The 19,075-nt window shown below is 38.8% G+C and overlaps 1 protein-coding gene across 3 annotated transcripts in view; it reads left to right on the top strand.

Moving 5' to 3' along the window:
• Positions 1 to 19,075, top strand: part of zfyve9a (zinc finger, FYVE domain containing 9a) — a 93,255-nt gene that overhangs the window by 62,169 nt on the left and 12,011 nt on the right. For all 3 annotated transcript variants that reach the window (XM_067990206.1, XM_067990205.1, XM_067990207.1), the window contains 4 exons: positions 1,256 to 1,432; positions 6,000 to 6,169; positions 16,788 to 16,911; positions 17,526 to 17,648. In XM_067990206.1, the coding sequence (XP_067846307.1) occupies positions 1,256 to 1,432; positions 6,000 to 6,169; positions 16,788 to 16,911; positions 17,526 to 17,648 (594 nt within the window). The remainder of the gene's footprint in view (positions 1 to 1,255; positions 1,433 to 5,999; positions 6,170 to 16,787; positions 16,912 to 17,525; positions 17,649 to 19,075) is intronic.

Raw genomic sequence — 19,075 nt, 5'->3', positions numbered from 1 at the left:
TGTTTTATGGAAACACATTAAATCACGTGACTGCTGCCAACATTTATTAAATCTAATATTCATAATTTTTTCCTCTAACTTGCAGGTTTCTTTTAGGCTCCTATTCCAAATCTCATACTCTCCCTTATTAAACAAATATTGAGAAATAAAAACTTTTCCTTACCTAGAACTTCAGCAGTGACTGACCTGAAGAGCATTTCTGTGCTGCCAACTTTTACACACAAATTTTATAACTGCTCTCATTAAAACACTTGCAAGTGGAGCAGTTATTTGTTGGGGAAAAAACACTCTTCCCTCCTTTCTTTCCTTACCTCCCCCAATAAATTTTACAAGTCTACTTATTGTTTTTGGATCTCCCTTTCCTTCCTCCCCCATCCCTATAGCCCACAAAACAAAACACCATGCATAGTTTCCAGACTATAAGTTAGAGGTCAGACCTGTGTATATGGGGCTCTTAACCAGGTAACTAGGTGAATAATAAATGAGCAGTTAATTTGCTGTCACATTTTTTTCCTTGCAGGGTAGATTTTAACTGCACTGATTGTTTCTAACCTTCTGCCTGTTCTACAAGAAGTCTTCGGCACTCAGTGAACCTGGATGTTTTATTTCACCTTTTTTCATCTGTTGCTCCTAACTAATGGATGCTGCGTAGTGGACGAGAATAGACTGACTATTGGTGACCATGTTGACATTTTAACCACCTAAGAATCTGAAAGATGGGGTGGTTACTGTGCATTTATTAGACCTTGTTTATGTTTAAAAATGCTACTTTTGAGTAAAATCAGCATCATGTCAATCTTAAAATCTTTTAGATGTGATGCCATATTTAAGATATAAACATTTTACAAAATGTGTTTTCTAGGGGTACTGGGAATGTCATTACTGCTGTTTCTAAGTTGGCAATTTATGCTAATTGATGTAGAGCTCCCAGAGTTGTCGCTTGGGACAGAGTGTGCTCACAAGCCTGAAGTGCAGTGGGGGCATTTAGTCCGTTCATTTCTTTTCACATTACCAATGTGCATTTTAAACAGATTTCAAGAATTGGAGATCTTATATGTTGCACTTATTGGCACCAGCAATGCCAAAAGTGAATTAACAGATTGTGAACTTATGACTGAAGCTCATAAATTTGCTAGTTTCAATTTTCATATGGTACCTTTCATCTTATGACACAAATTTGTGAAGTTTTTTTTGACTCTTTAAACCATAATAACTACAGATTATTTATTTTGACTTTGTGGTTTACTTCTTACAGCTCAAGCCTGGGAGAATATGTTTAGTGCCTCAGCTTCAAGCCCAAATCCCAACAATCCTGCTGAGTATTGTTCTACTATTCCACCACTGCAACAAGCTCAGGCCTCTGGGGCACTGAGTTCTCCACCACCTACAGTAATGGTACCTGTAGGAGTTCTGAAACATCCAGGCACAGAAGGTAATGCTAATTTTGTACTTAAATATGTGCTGTGCCGAACATAAGCCGGGAATTGACTTTCAACATTGATTGCAGGCCTTGAAATCAGCAGTTTTTTCAGTGTTTTTTGTAAATGTTCTGATCTTTCAGTGGAGTGTGTTGTGCAAATATCAAAAGTGGGGTGTAGGTACCAAGAGGGAAGAATTTTCAAATGACTTTGTTTTTAGGAATGCTGCTGGTTTAAAAAAAATGATCAAGTGGCCCTTAAATTTTGAGTAAAATGTCATTATTTCACTGAGTAGTTTCTGCATCTTTCATTTACAAGTAAAAAGAGTGCTTTTAACACATAGCATTTATAGGCTGGGTAATAGCTTGTATAAAATACATTGTTTGGAAAATAGCTTATTAACTTTTAGTGCTGATCTATAGTTTTTAATGAGCTGTATGACAAATCCAGATCTTTGCATCATTCCAATACAAGTATATGTAAATTGTACACACAGTATTTTTTAATGTGCAGGATGCTTGTACTTTTAGTAAGCATTTGTTAGTGAGTGTATTTATGACCTTGGTATTTAGTGAAACCCTCAATGGAGAACTGTGGAATACAGAATTTATTGTTCGCAATGGATAACTTGAGGTCCAATGAGTTGCTGAGGTCTTCCACAAATTGAACTCTGTATTCTACACCAGGCCATATAGTATTTAGGTTACCCAGTTTCATTTATAGATTTAAAAGATTTTTAACTGTAGTGAGTATAGTCTGGGCAGCAATTTTGTACAGAAAATACATGGTGACTGATTCTTAACTTATTAATAGCATAGATCTGAGTGAGTTGAGTCTTGTTGATGTAAGTGGTGTATTTTGGTGAGGAGAGAAGCGACAGCTTTTTAAGAACGATGCCAGCGTCAAGTATGTAGCATAACCAGATATGGAATAAAGCTTCCTCTGCTGCCCTATAATGAGCCTTATCTGTAATGCAAGAAAACCTAAGCTGCACTAGGGTGAATCTTTGCATTTCTGATGCTAGCCATTCTTGTCACACTTCTGAGTGACATTCTGTTTTTATCAAATTATAGACTTATGCCACAGTTCTGTGCTCATTAGGAACTGGGCTTAAGATTGCCCAAACTCATTTTATGCAAGAACCTTGCAGCGAGCAGAAAGAACGTTTTCAACCTACTGATCTGGGCTTGATTATAAGCCAGGTACCAGAGGTAAAAGTTCTAACCCACTGCAACACCTAGTTCCCCCAATACATTAAAAACAATTTTAAAAAAATTGTTATCCTGACTTCCACCTGGCAGTTGTATGACTAACGGTTTCACTTTCCTGAATTATTTCACGTTTGACATCCTGAATGTATCACTGTTCTAAAATTCATGTATTTTGTGTATGTCTGTCAGATGAACTGCCTTTCACTGCTCTGCAACCCAAAATACAGTGGACCCCAAAATCTCTACAATCCCATTCTGATGGTGAAAGGTGAAACAGGATGTCCTCTGCACTGGCCAGTTATACCTGTAACCCTGTCAGAATTCCTGGGTCAGGCAATTAGAATAAAGTGGGTATCAGTACAGTTGGAGTGACTACAAGTCAAGGGGGAGGGGGAAGAGAAAGGGAGGATGGAAAGGAAGTTGTGATTTGGCCAGCTGCTGAGCCACATTGCTGGCGGGTCCAGACGAACAACCTTTTGGAAGAGAAGGCTGCTTTCCTTAGACTAGCAGATGACTAAGGCTGGCTGCCATAAGGAAACTGGCTTTTTCAAAGTTGGTCGGCCTTACTTCCACCACCAGCAGTTTACACCTTCATGAAGACATAGAATTACAACATGGAAACGGGCTGTTTGGCCCAACCAGTCCATGTTAGTGGTTACTTTTCATGAGCGCAATAGTCCTACTACCATGTGCCTGTTTTGTCCCCATATCCCTTCATTCTTCTTTGCTTCAACCACCTAGCTAACCTATTCCTAAATGTTTACATGCTTCAATCAGTAACTCCACTTGTGCATCCATAGTCTCAAAACTCTGTTAGAAATAAAATTCTCCTGCTCTCTATCCCAAATCTCTTAAACTTAATCTTATATCTACATCTCCTTGTTCTAGACCGCTCAATCACTGAAAACAATCTGATTAATCTTATATCTACATCTCCTTGTTCTAGACCGCTCAATCACTGAAAACAATCTGATTCTACCTGCATTTTCCTATCCGTTCATAATTTTAAACACCTCTATCATCACCTCCTAATCTCCTCTGTTCTAACAAAAACAGCGCCAATTTTTCAATCCTCTTTTATATTTGTATTTCATTATACTAGGCAGCACCTTAGTGAACCTGCACTGTGCTATCTCAATTGCCTCAACATTCTTCCCGTAGTGTGGTGCCCAAAACTGTACACATCACCATAACTATGGTGTTACTAAGGTTTTATATGGATTTACCATTACATCATCATATTCTATACCTCTTGCCATAAAACCTAATATTCCATTAGCTTTTGTATGGCCTTATCAGCTTGAGGTGCTGCTATTAATGTCTTGTGAATCTGAACCCCCAAATCCCTCTGCTCTTTCACATCACCTAGCTTTCCCTCCATTCAAGGTGTAATTATTTTTTTTACCAAAATTTGCCACATCACATTGAATTCCATCTGTCACTTTTTTGCCCATTCCACCATCTATCAGTATCCCCTTGCAACATGCAATGCGCTGAGGTAGCACTGCAGTAAATTCTATCCAAATATATCATTCAGCTACTTGCACCACCTTCAGTGATGTCAAGTGCCTTGTCTGCCCCTGCAACCTCCTCTCCATCTCCCTCCACCTGCAACCAGGAAACATTTTCCCACAAAGAAACAGGGTGGGACTGCCAAATCTAGAGCCCCCTGGATGACAAGGACCATACAGGATAGGATAAGGCAAAAAAGGGAAGCTTATGTCAGATAGAGAGCTCAATACTGCAGAAAGCCTAGAGGAGAATAGAAAGTGTAGGGGTGAAATTAAAAAGGAAATTAGGAAAGCAAAGAGAGGGCATGAAAAAATACTGGCAAGTAAAATCAAAGAAAACCCAAAGATGTTTTATAAATACATTAAGAGCAAGAGAATAACTAAGGAAAGAGTAGGGCCTATTAGGTTACCTTTTTGGTTTCCATGTGTGGAGGTGGAGCATGTGGGTATGGTTCTTAATGAATACTTCACATCTGTCTTCACAAAAGAGGGGGACGATGCAGAGATTGTAGAGGAGGAGGAGTATGAAATATTGGATGGTTTAAACATAGTGAGAGGAAGTATTAAGGGGTTTAGCATCTTTGAAAGTCGATAAATCACCAGGCTTGGATGAAATATATCCCAGGCTGTTATAAGAAGCAAGAGAGGAAATAGCGGAGGCTCTGACCATCATTTTCCAATCCTCCTTGGCTACAGGCGTGGTGCCGGAGGATTGGAGGACTGCTAACGTTGTGCCGTTGTTTAAAATGGGAGAAAGGGATAAACCGAGTAATTAACCTCGGTTGTAGGCAAATTATTGGAATTAATTCTGAGGGATAGCCTAAATCGTCATTTAGAAAGGCAGGATTGACTGACTCCGTTGCAAAAAAGAACATCTAGAAAGTTTAATTAACTAATCTGTCTGTTGGTCTGTCTGTCCGTCTGTATATATGTTTTCTAACGTAGAACGTCAGATTGAAGTTTGGCTTGAGCTGACTACCATCGGGTGGGGGAGCATAGTAAATGGCTTATTTGGAGCAGTGCCATGCCATTTGCTTTCAGAAGAGACTTGAAGTGTGAGCACAGCTATGTGGTTCAAACATTTGATTATTTAGTCTAGGTTTAGTAGATTTATTCAATGTAAGTTTTTTTTATGAGGACCGTGGAAATCACACAGCGCACAATTAGCACCAGAAATAAATTGCAGTACATAAGTGTTTTCGGTAGGAGCAATTGAATTTTTTTTCTCTAAATACTCCATGCAATTAATATTTGGAGTTCTGGAGGTGCATATTGTCCATGCTGGAAATATATTAGACACTTTGGGGTCCAATTGGTTTTAATTCAGGATGTGAGTATTTCAATGTCTAATTTCAAATGTTGGATCTGCCATGGAAATTAGTAAAACTCTATTCTATCTGATCTATTTTCACTAAGAACCTCTTAAAATATTTATAGAATAGACAAAGCTAATAGATCAGCAAGGATCACCTTGCAAACGTAAACTGAATGCTTTTTAGTGATTGCTTTTAAAAGTTCATACTGCTGTCCTGCTGAAGCTGCTGACTTCTTTGATTGAGTTGTTATTGTTAAGAGTGATTAGATATTGGTAATTTATGTGTGATGTGAATGGGACTTTTGAGTACATTAGTTTCCCAGCTATTAAGTAATTTACCTTCTACTGTTCAGTCTTTGCCTGTTAACTACAGTTGCTACCTCTTGATTTGAAGGTAGGCCTGAGAAAGCAAAAAAGTTGAATGTAAGAAAACTAACATTCTTACATATGGTTTTCTGTCTTTTTGCTGCCCCTTTTATGTTTTGGCTTGTACTGAAGAATATTAATTTAATTGGCCTTGATTTTGACTAATATGTTTGTTTAGTGACTCAGCCCAAAGAGCAGCGGCGTGTCTGGTTTGCTGATGGAATCTTACCTAATGGGGAAGTTGCAGATGCAGCAAAACTGTCAGCAAGTGGACCATCCCCGACAGGACCGTTGGCAGTATCGCATGATCCTGGCAAAGCAGTAGTAACCAAACCTACAGCCTCTGAGGTAAGATTAATCTTATTAAAAGATATCAGTTTGGAAATGGTGCTATATTAGCTTCTCAGTTGATTCTATTATAAATAGAAAAGATAACTTTTGAGGTGATTTTGTTCTTCAAGGAAGTACATTTACTAAGCATAATTCTTAAATGTGCTGTGAAGTGGCTTGTACGCTTATTGATGAGTTGGCCATTTGGTACCATGTTGAACTGCCGGTTGAGTTTAACCTGGAAACACATTTTATGTAGAGCTCCCCTGATTTGATTAAGTTTTAATCCAGTCATGGTAGGAAACACTGGGTTATGGCACTGCGCTGTATTCACAATATCACTACTGCAGAACTGCATTATGCCGCACTGGGGTTGAAGAAACAGTTTTGAGTCCAGGCTGCATATAACTAGCCCTTCTGAAGCATAAAAGTGAGTTAGCAAGGAATGATATACTGGTAAGCATGCAGATCTCCATTTATAATGCTTAGAAATTAATGACAGTTTAGTAGGGTATGCATTTTCTTGAGTTGTGAGCTGTCTTGATCACTGGTGTCGTGTCTTGTGATGTAGCACTAGCCATCGGTTATGAATTTGGATCTGCCGTAGATATCTCCTCTGCTTCAATGGCGCCAGTTGCTCCCATAAACGGTCGAAGCATCTTAATTTTATGGGAGTAGACTTGCACTGCCCTATATCTGCTTGTACAATAGTGTGACCCAGGGGTGTATCAATGGAACCCTGTTGTGACCGGGACCAGGTTATGTGTCTTTTGCACATGTATGTCTTTAAAAGTGGTACAAGTTGACATAAGCTGAGGGGGAGGCTTGATTCAAATTGTCAAGATGCTTTATTCCACAGCAAGGTGAACGTGCAGTGCAATAGTTATGATCAAATTCACTTAGCTTAATTGATAAAATCATCTCCTCATAATGTACAAATCATGTATATGCTACACTTCCACTCCCCCCTCCTCCACCCCTTTTCACTGGGTCATTTGATTTTAAGCAGACTAACTCCTCTGTATGCTGACCTGTTGAGCTTGCCTTTTCTGGGGCCTTTGTATCTCAGCAGCTTCTCTGTGTTGCAAAAACTGGATTGCTTTTTAGGTGTCTGACGTTCTACTTTATTCCCAAATGTTCAGAACCAGAAAGAGATCAAAAACCTTCCAACACAATAAGTGTGATGTGTTTATCAAATATGGAGACAAGCTAGCAAATTTATTTAGTATTTACAGTCTGAAGAAACAGCATTGCTGGCATCTTAACTCCTACCATCTCAGATTTTTTTTAATTTGGAAGAATATACTGTGCTTTTAAAACATTTAAAATAACTTTTAAGATCCTTTCTATGGGAAAATGCTCAAAAGATGTTGAACTGCGACACCATCATATATCTCAATACATGTTATATTAAAAATATTGCATCCCCTTGTATTTCCTGTCAACTCTGTCCATTACAAATTCTGATATCCACATTTATCACAGAAGCTGCCTATATAAATTTGTCATGCTGTAATTGCACTTCCCACTACTGGTGCAGGAGGGTATAATTGTACCGTAACAGGTTTACATAGGCAATTTCCATCATAAATGTGGATACAGGAATTTGTAATGGAAAAATTGACAAAGTGTTTGCAGAAGCAAGATTTTTAATATATGGATATCAAATTAGATTCTTTTGAAAAGGACAGAAGGTGTGACTTTAAAATGAGGACTAAATTATGTCTGCATACATGGTCCAAGAATCCCCTGCCTTTTTACCACCTCCTCTCTTGAAGACTGCATTTGGTCTTAACTTTGTGTGTAACGCCAATGGAGATAAACTAGTCTTTTAAACAAATACTAAGGTATTTTTTAAGACTACCTATGTAAAATGCTTCTGGGTTAGGTGACTATGTTTTAACCTAATCGAATCTCTCTGACTCATGACCAGCACTGCTGAGAACATCAAGTTTTTGACACAAATTGCAGGACCAGAATACAGAAGTTTCTAGTTCAACTTAATTTTTCAGTGATCAGTATCTCATAAAACTGGATGAAAGAATAGAAGAAGCAAATGGTTACTGTGGATTAAATGGAATTATGTTAGTATGATCCAATAAACACAATTAATTGTTGCACTAATCCAGAGTTCAGTTATGTGTATATTGGATACAGACCCCACATAACTTGCTTGAAATACTCAGATTGTGTTTCTGTAAACAGTCTACATTTTTTGTGGGCCTTGGAAAATGGAATTACATCCAGTGCCACTAATGTTTTGGGACTGCTTGTGTACAATACAGTTTAAATAGTGGAATGCAATATGCCCTTTTGTGAAACCTTTCTGCATGTGCATGCAAGAGGAAGACTTGTTTATAGCAATGCAGTTGTATTAAATAACTTTTTTGCACAATAAACTTAAGTAATTTAAGTGCCTACAGAACAGTGTCGTCCAATAGAAATTGCTGACTAGCCACAGGCATGGCTACGGAGACACCGTTTTAGCCACATGCACTAATTTTAGTAGAAAATGCCGTACACACAACAGGTAAATGAACGTCACGTGTATATTTACTTAACAAACACCTACCACCATTCAGTGCAGTCTTTCTCTTTGACCAAAGTTTGAAACTCTAGCATGAATTTATCAAAAGCAGCACATCTTAGTGCAGCTTTTAGATTTTTGTCCAGCAATTGTGAGCGGTACTTTGATTTTGTCAGTGATTGCTGAGAATATTGACTTGCACAGTGAAACGTGCCAAACACACTCCGCTCCCCATGTAGAATGCGTTTGGATGCTGCTTGCTCTTTTCCATGACATACTCTGTTGGAGCTGCTTGTTATTGGCTGGGCTTCCTTTCTTATGGCCTGGATTGGTCGAGCTGACTGATGACGGCTCGCCTCTCCATGTTGCTGGTGTTTCCATGGTGCTGCAGCTACCTGCGTTACACAACATTTTAGCAGATAACCAATAAGCAGTACCAAGGAAGTAAAGCATACACAATGATCAAAGAATACTTGCACACTCTGCTTTTCGTCTTACCATTTTACAACAAATGCACAAAAAGGTTAAACATACACAAGCATACGTCGTGCGAATGAGTATTGATATCACATGCCCGACAACTGTGTCTAATACACTCTTACTGATCAAAAATGCAATTAGCCACTTCTGGATTCCTAATTAGACACATGGCTAGTGGCTAATGCATTGGACAACTCTACTATATAACTTCCTGTTCCATGTTTTTCATTATTAAATAATATTTGTAAAAAGCTTGTGCTGCGGTAATGATTACATTAAATAGCACAACATGTAAAAATGTGTTGTTCCAGAAAATTTACTACATTTATACATTCCCCAAGGTTTGCATTAATCATAATCTTCAGATTATTGTCAGTACTTCCAGTGAGTGGTTCTGATAGGTTTAGTTGTGAATGATTGTCAATATTTACATGGATATAGTATAACCGTTTATATTACTAGAATTGTTTTTTTTTGACACTCAGTACATTTTAGGCTAGTTATTTTATTAAAGTTACTGTATAATTGTTTATCTCTTATACCGGTTATTTGAAGCAGTATGTGAGATATACAAATAGGAGGTAAGAGTAAAATTTATTCAGTTCATCTAACTTGTCCTGTCGTTTGTCCGTTCTTAGGAACACAGTAAACCACTTTCATCTATGTCCTGCACTTTACTAAACCTGTTGAATCGGGGAGTGGAGGTACCTTTACCCCCACATTGTATTTTTATATCTGTCAAAAGATTTATCATTCTCGTCTCTCCTGTAAATATTGTCCTTTTTGCAGGCGATACAGGCCATATTTTAGTGTTCCCTTATGTTTAGATGGCTGTTTTTGAAAATCTAGCACGTTCAGGTGCAAACAATATGATGCAGTATGGATGTTCACCTCACCAAAATTGGGTTTTTTGACACTCGACACATTTTAGGCTAGTAATTTTGGAAACTCTCTTGCTTATACAGACATTTTAACTGGCCTGGTTGGGAAAGTGGTCTACTAAGACACTGCTTTGATATAAAATTCCTTGATCTTTTAGACTCTAGAATGAGGGAACAAATGTGTCTAATTGATGTGCAATACTGTGCAAACTGAACATCCCTTTTATAAATGTTAACGCAGACTCCTTGAATTTGCTAATGGTCCTTTATATATGTGTGTGTGTCTTATTGCTTGATGTCATCAGTTTGACTGAACAGCACAAGCTGCATGTATATTTAGGTTTATGGAAAATGTTTCTAAATTGCAAACAGGATTGTATACAATTTTCATTGTCTACTGTACATCGTCATCTTTAAAAAGTTAGGGGCAGATAAAGTATTCAAGTATATGGGGAAAGGAATGGAAAGCAAATAAATTTGAGGGGTAAAAAAGACATAATTTCGAATGGGTTGTTCATTCTCCACTTATCTTGAGTATCATCATAGGTTGGAAGTTTTAAGTTGTTCCTTTAAGATTTCATCATGTAACTTCATCCTATGCTTCCCTGTTACCTCTATTTTGTTTTTGTCATTGGTTTGTGTTACTGCAGCTGTTTGAGAAGTTATGTGTCCAACATCTGTTTCAGCGTATGGGCTCAAATTTTGTTTCCTAACCAGCACATTTTTCTTTGACTATCTTTGCAAAGTCCTGACTTGAAAATTTGTGTAAACTGCAGGAAGAAATTTTACATGGACTGACCTGACCAGTGTATCTGTCTCTCATGGATCACAACTTCACAGCCTTTCCAGTAATTTTTTGCAGAACTCAAAGGTCTAAAAAGAAGCAGCTTGAGAAACAAGACGGGCTCATTTAAAGAGTGGTTGCAGCATAGACCAATGCAAAATCCTTGAATACTGCTCCATTCAATTGCTGCTTCCTGCTCCCAATGGGATGGGGAAAAGTCTGCTAAATGCATCAGGAGTAGCAGAGCCAGCTCTCTTCCTTGATGCCTTTGTAGGGTAAGCGCGAGTTTAAAGAAAAAAATGGTTTCCCCTCTTTTTTTTGGAGGTTGAGATCACCCCCGTAGTTCGATTAGCCTAGTACAGAATCCAGGGTAGTTGTCTGTCACTTTTTGTTGGTGGTGGTGGTGGGGGGGTTGCAGGAAGAGTAGGGACAAAAAACTAAATTCCAAGGACAGCTAAGTGCTCTGAATTGGTGCGCATCTTGAGCATAAGTGTTTGTTTCTACTACTAATGATCTTGCGCAGATGATGGGCACGTGGACACATTTTCATTCCTGCTTTTGCGTACAATATGACATGCTAGTGGTATGGTCCTGACCATCTCCTTTGTGCTCTGCTAGGACTTTCATTCTTCACAGTATCTCAGTAGCGCTGATGATTCTTGGGTGTAATGAGGGATAAAGCTTGATTTTTACTTTAGGTTTGGAGGAAGAGAGGGGGAGGAATATCCATAACACTTGTCTGGCAATTAATTCTTAGTGGTGGTGGTAGAATATGTTTGTCAATGATCCCTCATGTCGTTACGGGGAAGTACTGCGGAGCATACAAGTACTTTTCGACAGAGACTACCTTGTGTGCTGCTTATCGGCTTGTTCAGCATGTTATTAGCAGAGGCCTAGGAGCAAGTTGACTGCAGTTGGTACAAGGTATGGGGACATCAGGAGAGGATAGCAACATCGCCGGAACTTTGTTTTGAAAGCGAGAAAACTATATCAAGTTCTATATTAACAACTTGCATTTATATAGCGCCTTTAATGTGGAAAAGCTTCCAGCACAAGGGCATAACCAAAAGAAATGACACTGCAGAGGAGACTATTTTGGGAGCGGTAACCAAAAGCGTGATCAGAAGTGTGTTTTATTGAGGGTCTTAACGGAGGAAAGTGGAGGGAAGTTGAGAGGCAGAAGGGTTTGGGGAGGGAATTCCATTGCGTAGGGCTGAGATGACTGAAGGCATGGCCGTCAATGGTGGTGGGGTGCAGAGAGAGAGAGAGAGAGAGAAGAAGGAAGGAAGGAATGCAGTAGTGGCGAGAGTCGGAAGAAGCGAGAGTTCAGGCAGGGGGGCAGGCGTAGGGCTGGAGGGGGTTAGAGATGGGGACGAGCAAGGCCATGAAAGGATTAAACATGATTGAGAAATTTACTTGAGGCATTGGGGGGCCTGGAGTCAATGTAGGAAATTGAGGACATGTGTGATTGGTGAGTGAGACTTTGTGCGAGATAGGATACCGGCAGCAAAGTTTCGGATGAGCTGAAATGTGCAGAAGATGGGAGGGTGACCAGTAGCATATCTGAATAGTAGAGTTTGGAGATGAGGCATAGATGAGAATTTCAGTGGCAGTCTTTCCACAAGTCCTTTATCCCTGGTATCAGTCTAGTAAATCTCCTCTGCACCCTCTCCAAGGTTATGACATCCTTCTTAAACTCTGGTGCCCATAATTGGACACAATACTCCAGCTGAAGTCTAACTAGTGAATTATTAAGGTTTAACATAACTTCCTTGCTTTTGTACTCTGCCTTTTTTTATAAAGCCAAGGAACCCATTTGCTTTCTTAACAGCTTTAGCAACTTGTCCTGCCACCTTCCCATATGTATGTGAACCCCCAGGTGTTGCTGTTCCTGCACTCTTTAAATTGTGCTGATTAGTTTGTATTGCACCTTCATATTCTTTCACTCAAAAAACATCATTGCATTAAGTTGCTTGTCCAGAACGTAGCTTATCTAGAGTTGGATTGATTTTTGACCTCCAGCAACAAACTGTTTCCAAAGTTCAGTTATTTGATTCCATGGATGGTCAGTGTTCTACCATTCTGGCAGTTCAGATTTCTTTATAGTTTCCTTCTGATTCAGTGCTGGAAGGTGCAAACCTTTTTGATTCCTTAGGTTCTCAAATCCTGATTCATTGACATGCTAATGCTGAACATTGCAGATTCAGTGTCACTTCAAGAATGACCTTCTATCTTAGTTGGAGGGTCAGATCGTTTATTTGGACTCAATAAATGTCTCCAAGGTTTGGCTATAGAAAAGGGAATGGTTGTGCTAGAGCTTCCAACCTTATGTTATGAAGACTGTTTGCTAATAAACAGTGTGAATCTGTTGTGAACTATCTAAATCCTATATTTGGGACATTCCCCCACCCTTAATTCTGGGCTACTTCCAACATTTAATCTTAGAGACCTTGTTCTATTTGTTTCTTAAAAAGCTACTATAGCATAGTATGTATGCAAAGCACCATTTCATTTGGAAGACACTGTGGTATCCCATTTTTAATGAAGGGTGCAGGGAAATCTAATCCTATTGAGATTACTTCTGGCATTTATTTGCATTTTATACTTCAATAGTCTTTTGTAGTATCTTTCTCTCTTCCTACCCCCAATCCTTGCTGCTAGCAAGTTGTACCATTGCAATTTGAAATTCCGGATGCATTTTTTTTCAAAAGCAATTTTGGTGGTGTTCATTTGTTCAGGAGAATTGGTGAATTCCAAGAAATTGTGATTTGTCTACCATACTTCATTTGGCATTAAGTTTGAGCTGTTCACCTATTTTAATATGCGACTTTTAATTTTCTGAATTTTGCTTTCAACAGAAAATCTCAGTTCCATGCTTTATCTACTTAGGGCAATGGAGCATATGTTCAATTTATATAGATCTTAAAAGTACCTTATTTTATTACATTGACCAGATTTTGGCAACTTTGCAAATCTTGGCAGTTGTCATGTAGAACATATGCGCTGGTGTATGTTAAGCTGATAGTGACTAAATGGTTAGCAATGCAACATATGTTTAGTTACTTAACTGGTGGAAATCTTCAAATAGTATTAAAGGGCATTTCACTTGGTTTGCCACTGTATTTGGACTAATCTGAAGTTATTTAGCAGGTGAGAGTCTTTATTTTGGCAAATCTGCTTAAATTATTGCTATTTCAGTGTGACCAAGGTAGCTAGGTTCCTGCCTACTATTGAGGTATAATTCTGTGATTATGTGGCTCACTCTTGTAAAGTTTGTCGTTCTTCAAATTAAAGCATCCTTCACATGCTGAACTTTGTTATTTTCCCTCATCCAAAAGATTTTGGTATATATAGTTGTCATGTTTTAAATGAGATATTAAACCAAAGTGCCATTTGCTGGTTCAGGTGGATGGAAGATCCCTAGCACTGTTGATAGAATAGCAGGGAGTTCTTAGCATTTATAGCTTAGCTGCTACCATTTTATAAATGAACTGGTCATTCTCGTGGTTTAGATATTGTTGACATGTTTATCTACATACGTTATTATGTATGTATGTATGGTCTTGTAAATTAGCTATTAATTTTAGGACTATGATGCTCTGAGCTACTAAAACTATACAATGTAATGTTGCTTTCTTTGCTCATCTAAGTGCAGTACACAATGCTGGAAGTTTAATTTTTTCAATTTTTTTCCCCCTTATGTTACCTCAGTCGCAGACCTATTACTGACAGAGAAGCTAAGGATAGTATTAGATTAAAAGAAGATGCTTGCAGTGTTTCCAAAAGAAGTAGTAAGCCTGATGATTGGGAGGGTTTTAGAAATCGGCAAAGGATGACCAAGAAATTGTTAGAGGGAGAAAATTGAATGAGAGTAAGCTAGCAAGAAATATAAAAACAGATTGTAAGAGCTTCTACAAGTATGTAGAAAGGAAGAGATTAGCAAAAGTAAGTGTGGGTCCCTTAGAGGCAGAGACAGGACAAATTACGATGGGGAATAAGGAAATGGCAAAGAAGTTAAACAAATATTTTGTACCTGTCATAACAGTAGAAGACACAAAAAAAATACCGGAAATAGTGGGGAACCAAGGGTCCAATAAGAGTTAGGAACTTAAAGTAATTAATATTAGTAAAGAAAAAGTACTGGAGAAATTAATGGGACCAAAAACTGACAAATCCCCTGGACCTGATGGGCTACATCCTAGGGCTTTAAAAGGGTGGCTGCAGAGATAGTGGATGCATTGGTTTTGATCTTCCAGAATTCCCTAGATTCTAGAATGGTCCCCATGGATTGGAAAGTAGCAAATGTAACCCCACTATTCAAGAAAGGAGCGAGAGAGAAAACAGGGAACTCTAGGCCAGTTAGCCTGACATCAGTGGTAGGGAAAATGCTAGAATCTATTATTAAGGACGTAGTAAGAGGGCACTTAAATCGTAATATGATTAGGCAGAGTCAACGCAGTTTTATGAAAGGGAAATCGTGTTTGACAAATCTTAGAATTTTTTGAAGGTGTAACTAGCAGGGTAGATAAAGGGGAATCAGTGGATGTAATATATTTATATTTTCAAAAGGCATTCAATAAGATGCCTCGTAAGAGGTTGTTACACAAGATTAGGGCTCATGGGATTGGGGGTAATATTAACATGGATTGAGGATTGGTTAATGGATAGAAAATAGAGTATGAATAAATGGGTCATTTTCGGGTTGGCAGGTTTTAACTAGTGGGGTGCCGCAAGGATCTGCGCTTGGGCCTCAGCTGTTTACAATATATATCAATGACTTTAAATGAGGGGATCGAGTGTAATGTATCCAAGTTTGCTGCCAATACAAAGCTAGGTGGGAAAGTAAGCTGTGAGGAGGATGCAAAGAGGCTGCAAAGGGATATAGACAGGTTAAGTGAGTGGACGAGAAGGTGGTAGATGGAGTGTAATGTGGGGAAATGTGAAATTGTCCACTTTTGGTAAGAACATAATAAATAGGAGCAGGAGTAGGCCATCGGGCCCCTCGAGTCTGTTCTGCCATTCAATCAGATCGTGGCTGATCTTCGACCTCAACTCCACTTCCCCGCCTGATCCCCATATCCCTTGATTTCCCCTAGGAAAAATAAAAAAGCAGAATATTTTTTAAAAGATGAGACTAAGAAATGTTGGTATTCAGAGGGATTTGGGTGTCCTTGTACACAAATATAGAAAGTTAACATGCAGGTACAACAAACAATTGGGAAGGCAAATGGTATATTAGCCTTTAGTGCAAGGGGGTTGGAGTATAAGAGTAAGCAGGTCTTGCTGCAATTATACAGGGCTCTGATGAGACCACACTTGGAGTACTGTGTACAGTTTTGGTCTCCTTTATCTAAGCAAGGATATACTTGCCTTTGAGGGGGTGCAACGAAGGTTCACTAGATTAATTCTTGGGATGGGAGGATTGTCCTATGAGGAGAGATTGAGTAGAATGGGCCTATATTCTTTGGAGTTTAAAAGAATGAGAGGTGATCTCATTGAAATGTATAAAATTCTTAGAGGGCTTGACCGGAAAGATGCTGAAAGGCTGTTTCCCCTGGCTGGGGATTCTAAAACCAGGGGTCATATTCTCAAGATAAGAGGTTGGCCATTTAGGACCAAGATGAGGAAAAATTTCTTCATTCAAAGGGTTGTGAATATTTGGAATTCTGCACCCCAGAGGCTGTGGATGCTCAGTTGTTGAGTATATTCAAGATTGAGAGAGAGATTTTTGGACACTAAGGGAATCAAGGGATATGGGGATAGGGCAGGAACGTGGAGTTGAAGTAGATCAGCCATGATTTTATTGAATGGCGGAGCAGGCTTGAGGGGTCTACTCCTGCTTACATTTCTTATGTTCTTGCGTAATCTTTTCTAAATTCATAGTGTAAGAAAGTAAACTCATTTCAAATGTGTGTCACTTGGTCCAGTTAATAACTGGGCCTTTTTAATTTTATTCTGTTTTAGAATGTTGCTACATCGTCTTCGACTAGTAGTACAACTCAAATCGGCAGTCCCGTTGGAAGCGCAATTAATTTAGTCCCAGAAGACGGTCTCCCACCTATTCTCATCTCCACAGGTGTCAAAGGAGGTAAGTGCGGTTACACAAGCAGCTCTTTACTGATTTTGGTTCTTGCTACTGCAGTTAGATGGAACAAATTAACAATTGGAATCTACTATCCAATAAACTGCCGACTCGCACTGACCTCACCAGCCTCCCGAATCAAGGAAAGCACAAGCAAACAGCGAGAGGAGCTGTCCTTTCCTACTCCAGCGCTGCATCCATAGCACTCTTTCAGCGGCCTTTTGTTCAATATGGAGTTCATACTCTCTCCCACCTAGGGCCACGATCTCATTTAGCAAGTTTAGAGAGCAAAGGCTTGAGGATATAAAAGTGTGTACGGAGTACTGATGGAGTGTAGCCAGTTAAAGCAGTGCCTATTGAAAAATGTTGACTTGGTTCTGAACTTTCTTTGCTAAGGTTTCATTTTAAAACCACCTCAATCGCATAGATACCACCTCGTTTTCTTTTCTCCCTGTTCTCCCTTCACTTTTGATTCATGTCTTTTTGCAGGAGGGGAGAAATAAAAGGCAGTAAGTTCCTGAACACTTAAAACTGAAGATTGTTTCACCTACTTAAATTAACAATTAATTGAGAGAGCTGATAAAGGTGCTAAATAAATTGATTTTTTTTTTTGGTGCTAGATTATGCAGTAGAGGAACAACCCTCACAGATCTCTCTGATGCTGCAGTTGGAAGAAGGAGGCCCTGACCCTCTAGTTTTTGTTCTAAATGCCAACTTGCTTGTTATGGTCAAACTTGTCAACTGTAAGTAATGTATTTTAATTTCTCTAGTATGACTAAACCCTCAGACTGCTTTACAACTTGTGACCTTAGAAATCAACTTTTCAACTAAATAAAATCTAAAATGAAAGAAACCTAAACCTATAACCTCATTACATGAAATGGGACCAGATAGAGTTCTGAAACCTCGGGGTGGCCCAAGTTTTTTTTTGTTGCCTTTGCGTACTTTAGAACCTTCGGCACCACATATAAAGTTGGAAATCCATGTTCCCATTACTTTGCATCTATCTCCAGTTGCTAATGTGAACAGATCTTGGTATTTTGACTTAGAACTTATCTGCCAATGAGGCAACAGTGCTAAAGTAGCCCTTCAAAGCTGCAGGCCAACAAAATTCAAACAGGACAAGCCAACTCATAAGAAATTTAACTGCAAATGGGACTGAGTTGCCTGGACTTCAAGGGTTGATTGCCAGGGCTTAGGACACCGTGTGGTCCATGAGCGACAGTTTGGGTACCTCTGCCGTATATAGTGTTGCATCTGATGATAAAGGTTTATTTCATTCTTTTAGTGGCGATTGGAAGGACAGTGTGAGACAACAGATTCCACCCCCCAGCCATAGATTTAATTTTTCCTACTGTATACTAGCATCCTGGTTTCAATTATGAAAATCTTGCCCAATGTTCTTGAACATATGTTACTGACAGAAAACTGGGGTAGGGCAGAAGTTAGGCATGTTTTGATGTCCTCAAAATAGCTCAATGGACCTTTTTCTGCATCTGTCTTTATTGCTTTGAGCTGGCGCTATTTTGTAAACATGGGTTCATGTGCTTTATAAAATACTATGGGGAAAAAAGTGTGTTCAAATGCATGGATCAATTCCTCTGAAAATATTGATTTCCAAATAAAGCACAACATGCATAACAAATGATTGAAGGGGGAACAGTGTGCACCCTTCTATAAAGCAAGTATATTTGTGTTGCCTGTTGATGATTAACATAAATGAGCAACTTATTCCTGAAAAATAAATGGATAGATCATTTTAAGTTGGTCAGTCTAAATTTGGGATACACTTCATTTCTCTTTTTCTTCCCCCGCCCCCCCCCCCCCCAAAACTTCAGTCAAGGATAAAATTGGACTGGTCTAGAATATAGGATAACTAGGGAATGCAGGAATGATTGGGAGCTTGGTATTTTGCTGATTTGGGTAGTGATGCATTGGGGTAACCTTAATTTTGTTGGAAAAATAAAATACTCCTGTATACAGTCCTGATCACTTCGTCAGTTGCCCACTGGGTTTAACTTTCTCAATGTAGTAAAGTTTACACTATAAAATTTGTGCTATATGCTTAGGTGATTTCTTTTTTAATAGTCCTAAATTGTGGAAATTAGTACTAAGTGAATTGCAGAGCTTCACATTTTTGAAAATTAGAAAATGCATTTATAATCATTTA

The sequence above is a fragment of the Heptranchias perlo genome, chromosome 9 (genome assembly GCF_035084215.1).
Source record: "Heptranchias perlo isolate sHepPer1 chromosome 9, sHepPer1.hap1, whole genome shotgun sequence".
NCBI classification, from domain to species: domain Eukaryota; kingdom Metazoa; phylum Chordata; class Chondrichthyes; order Hexanchiformes; family Hexanchidae; genus Heptranchias; species Heptranchias perlo.
This window is presented reverse-complemented; position numbering and strand designations above follow the sequence as displayed.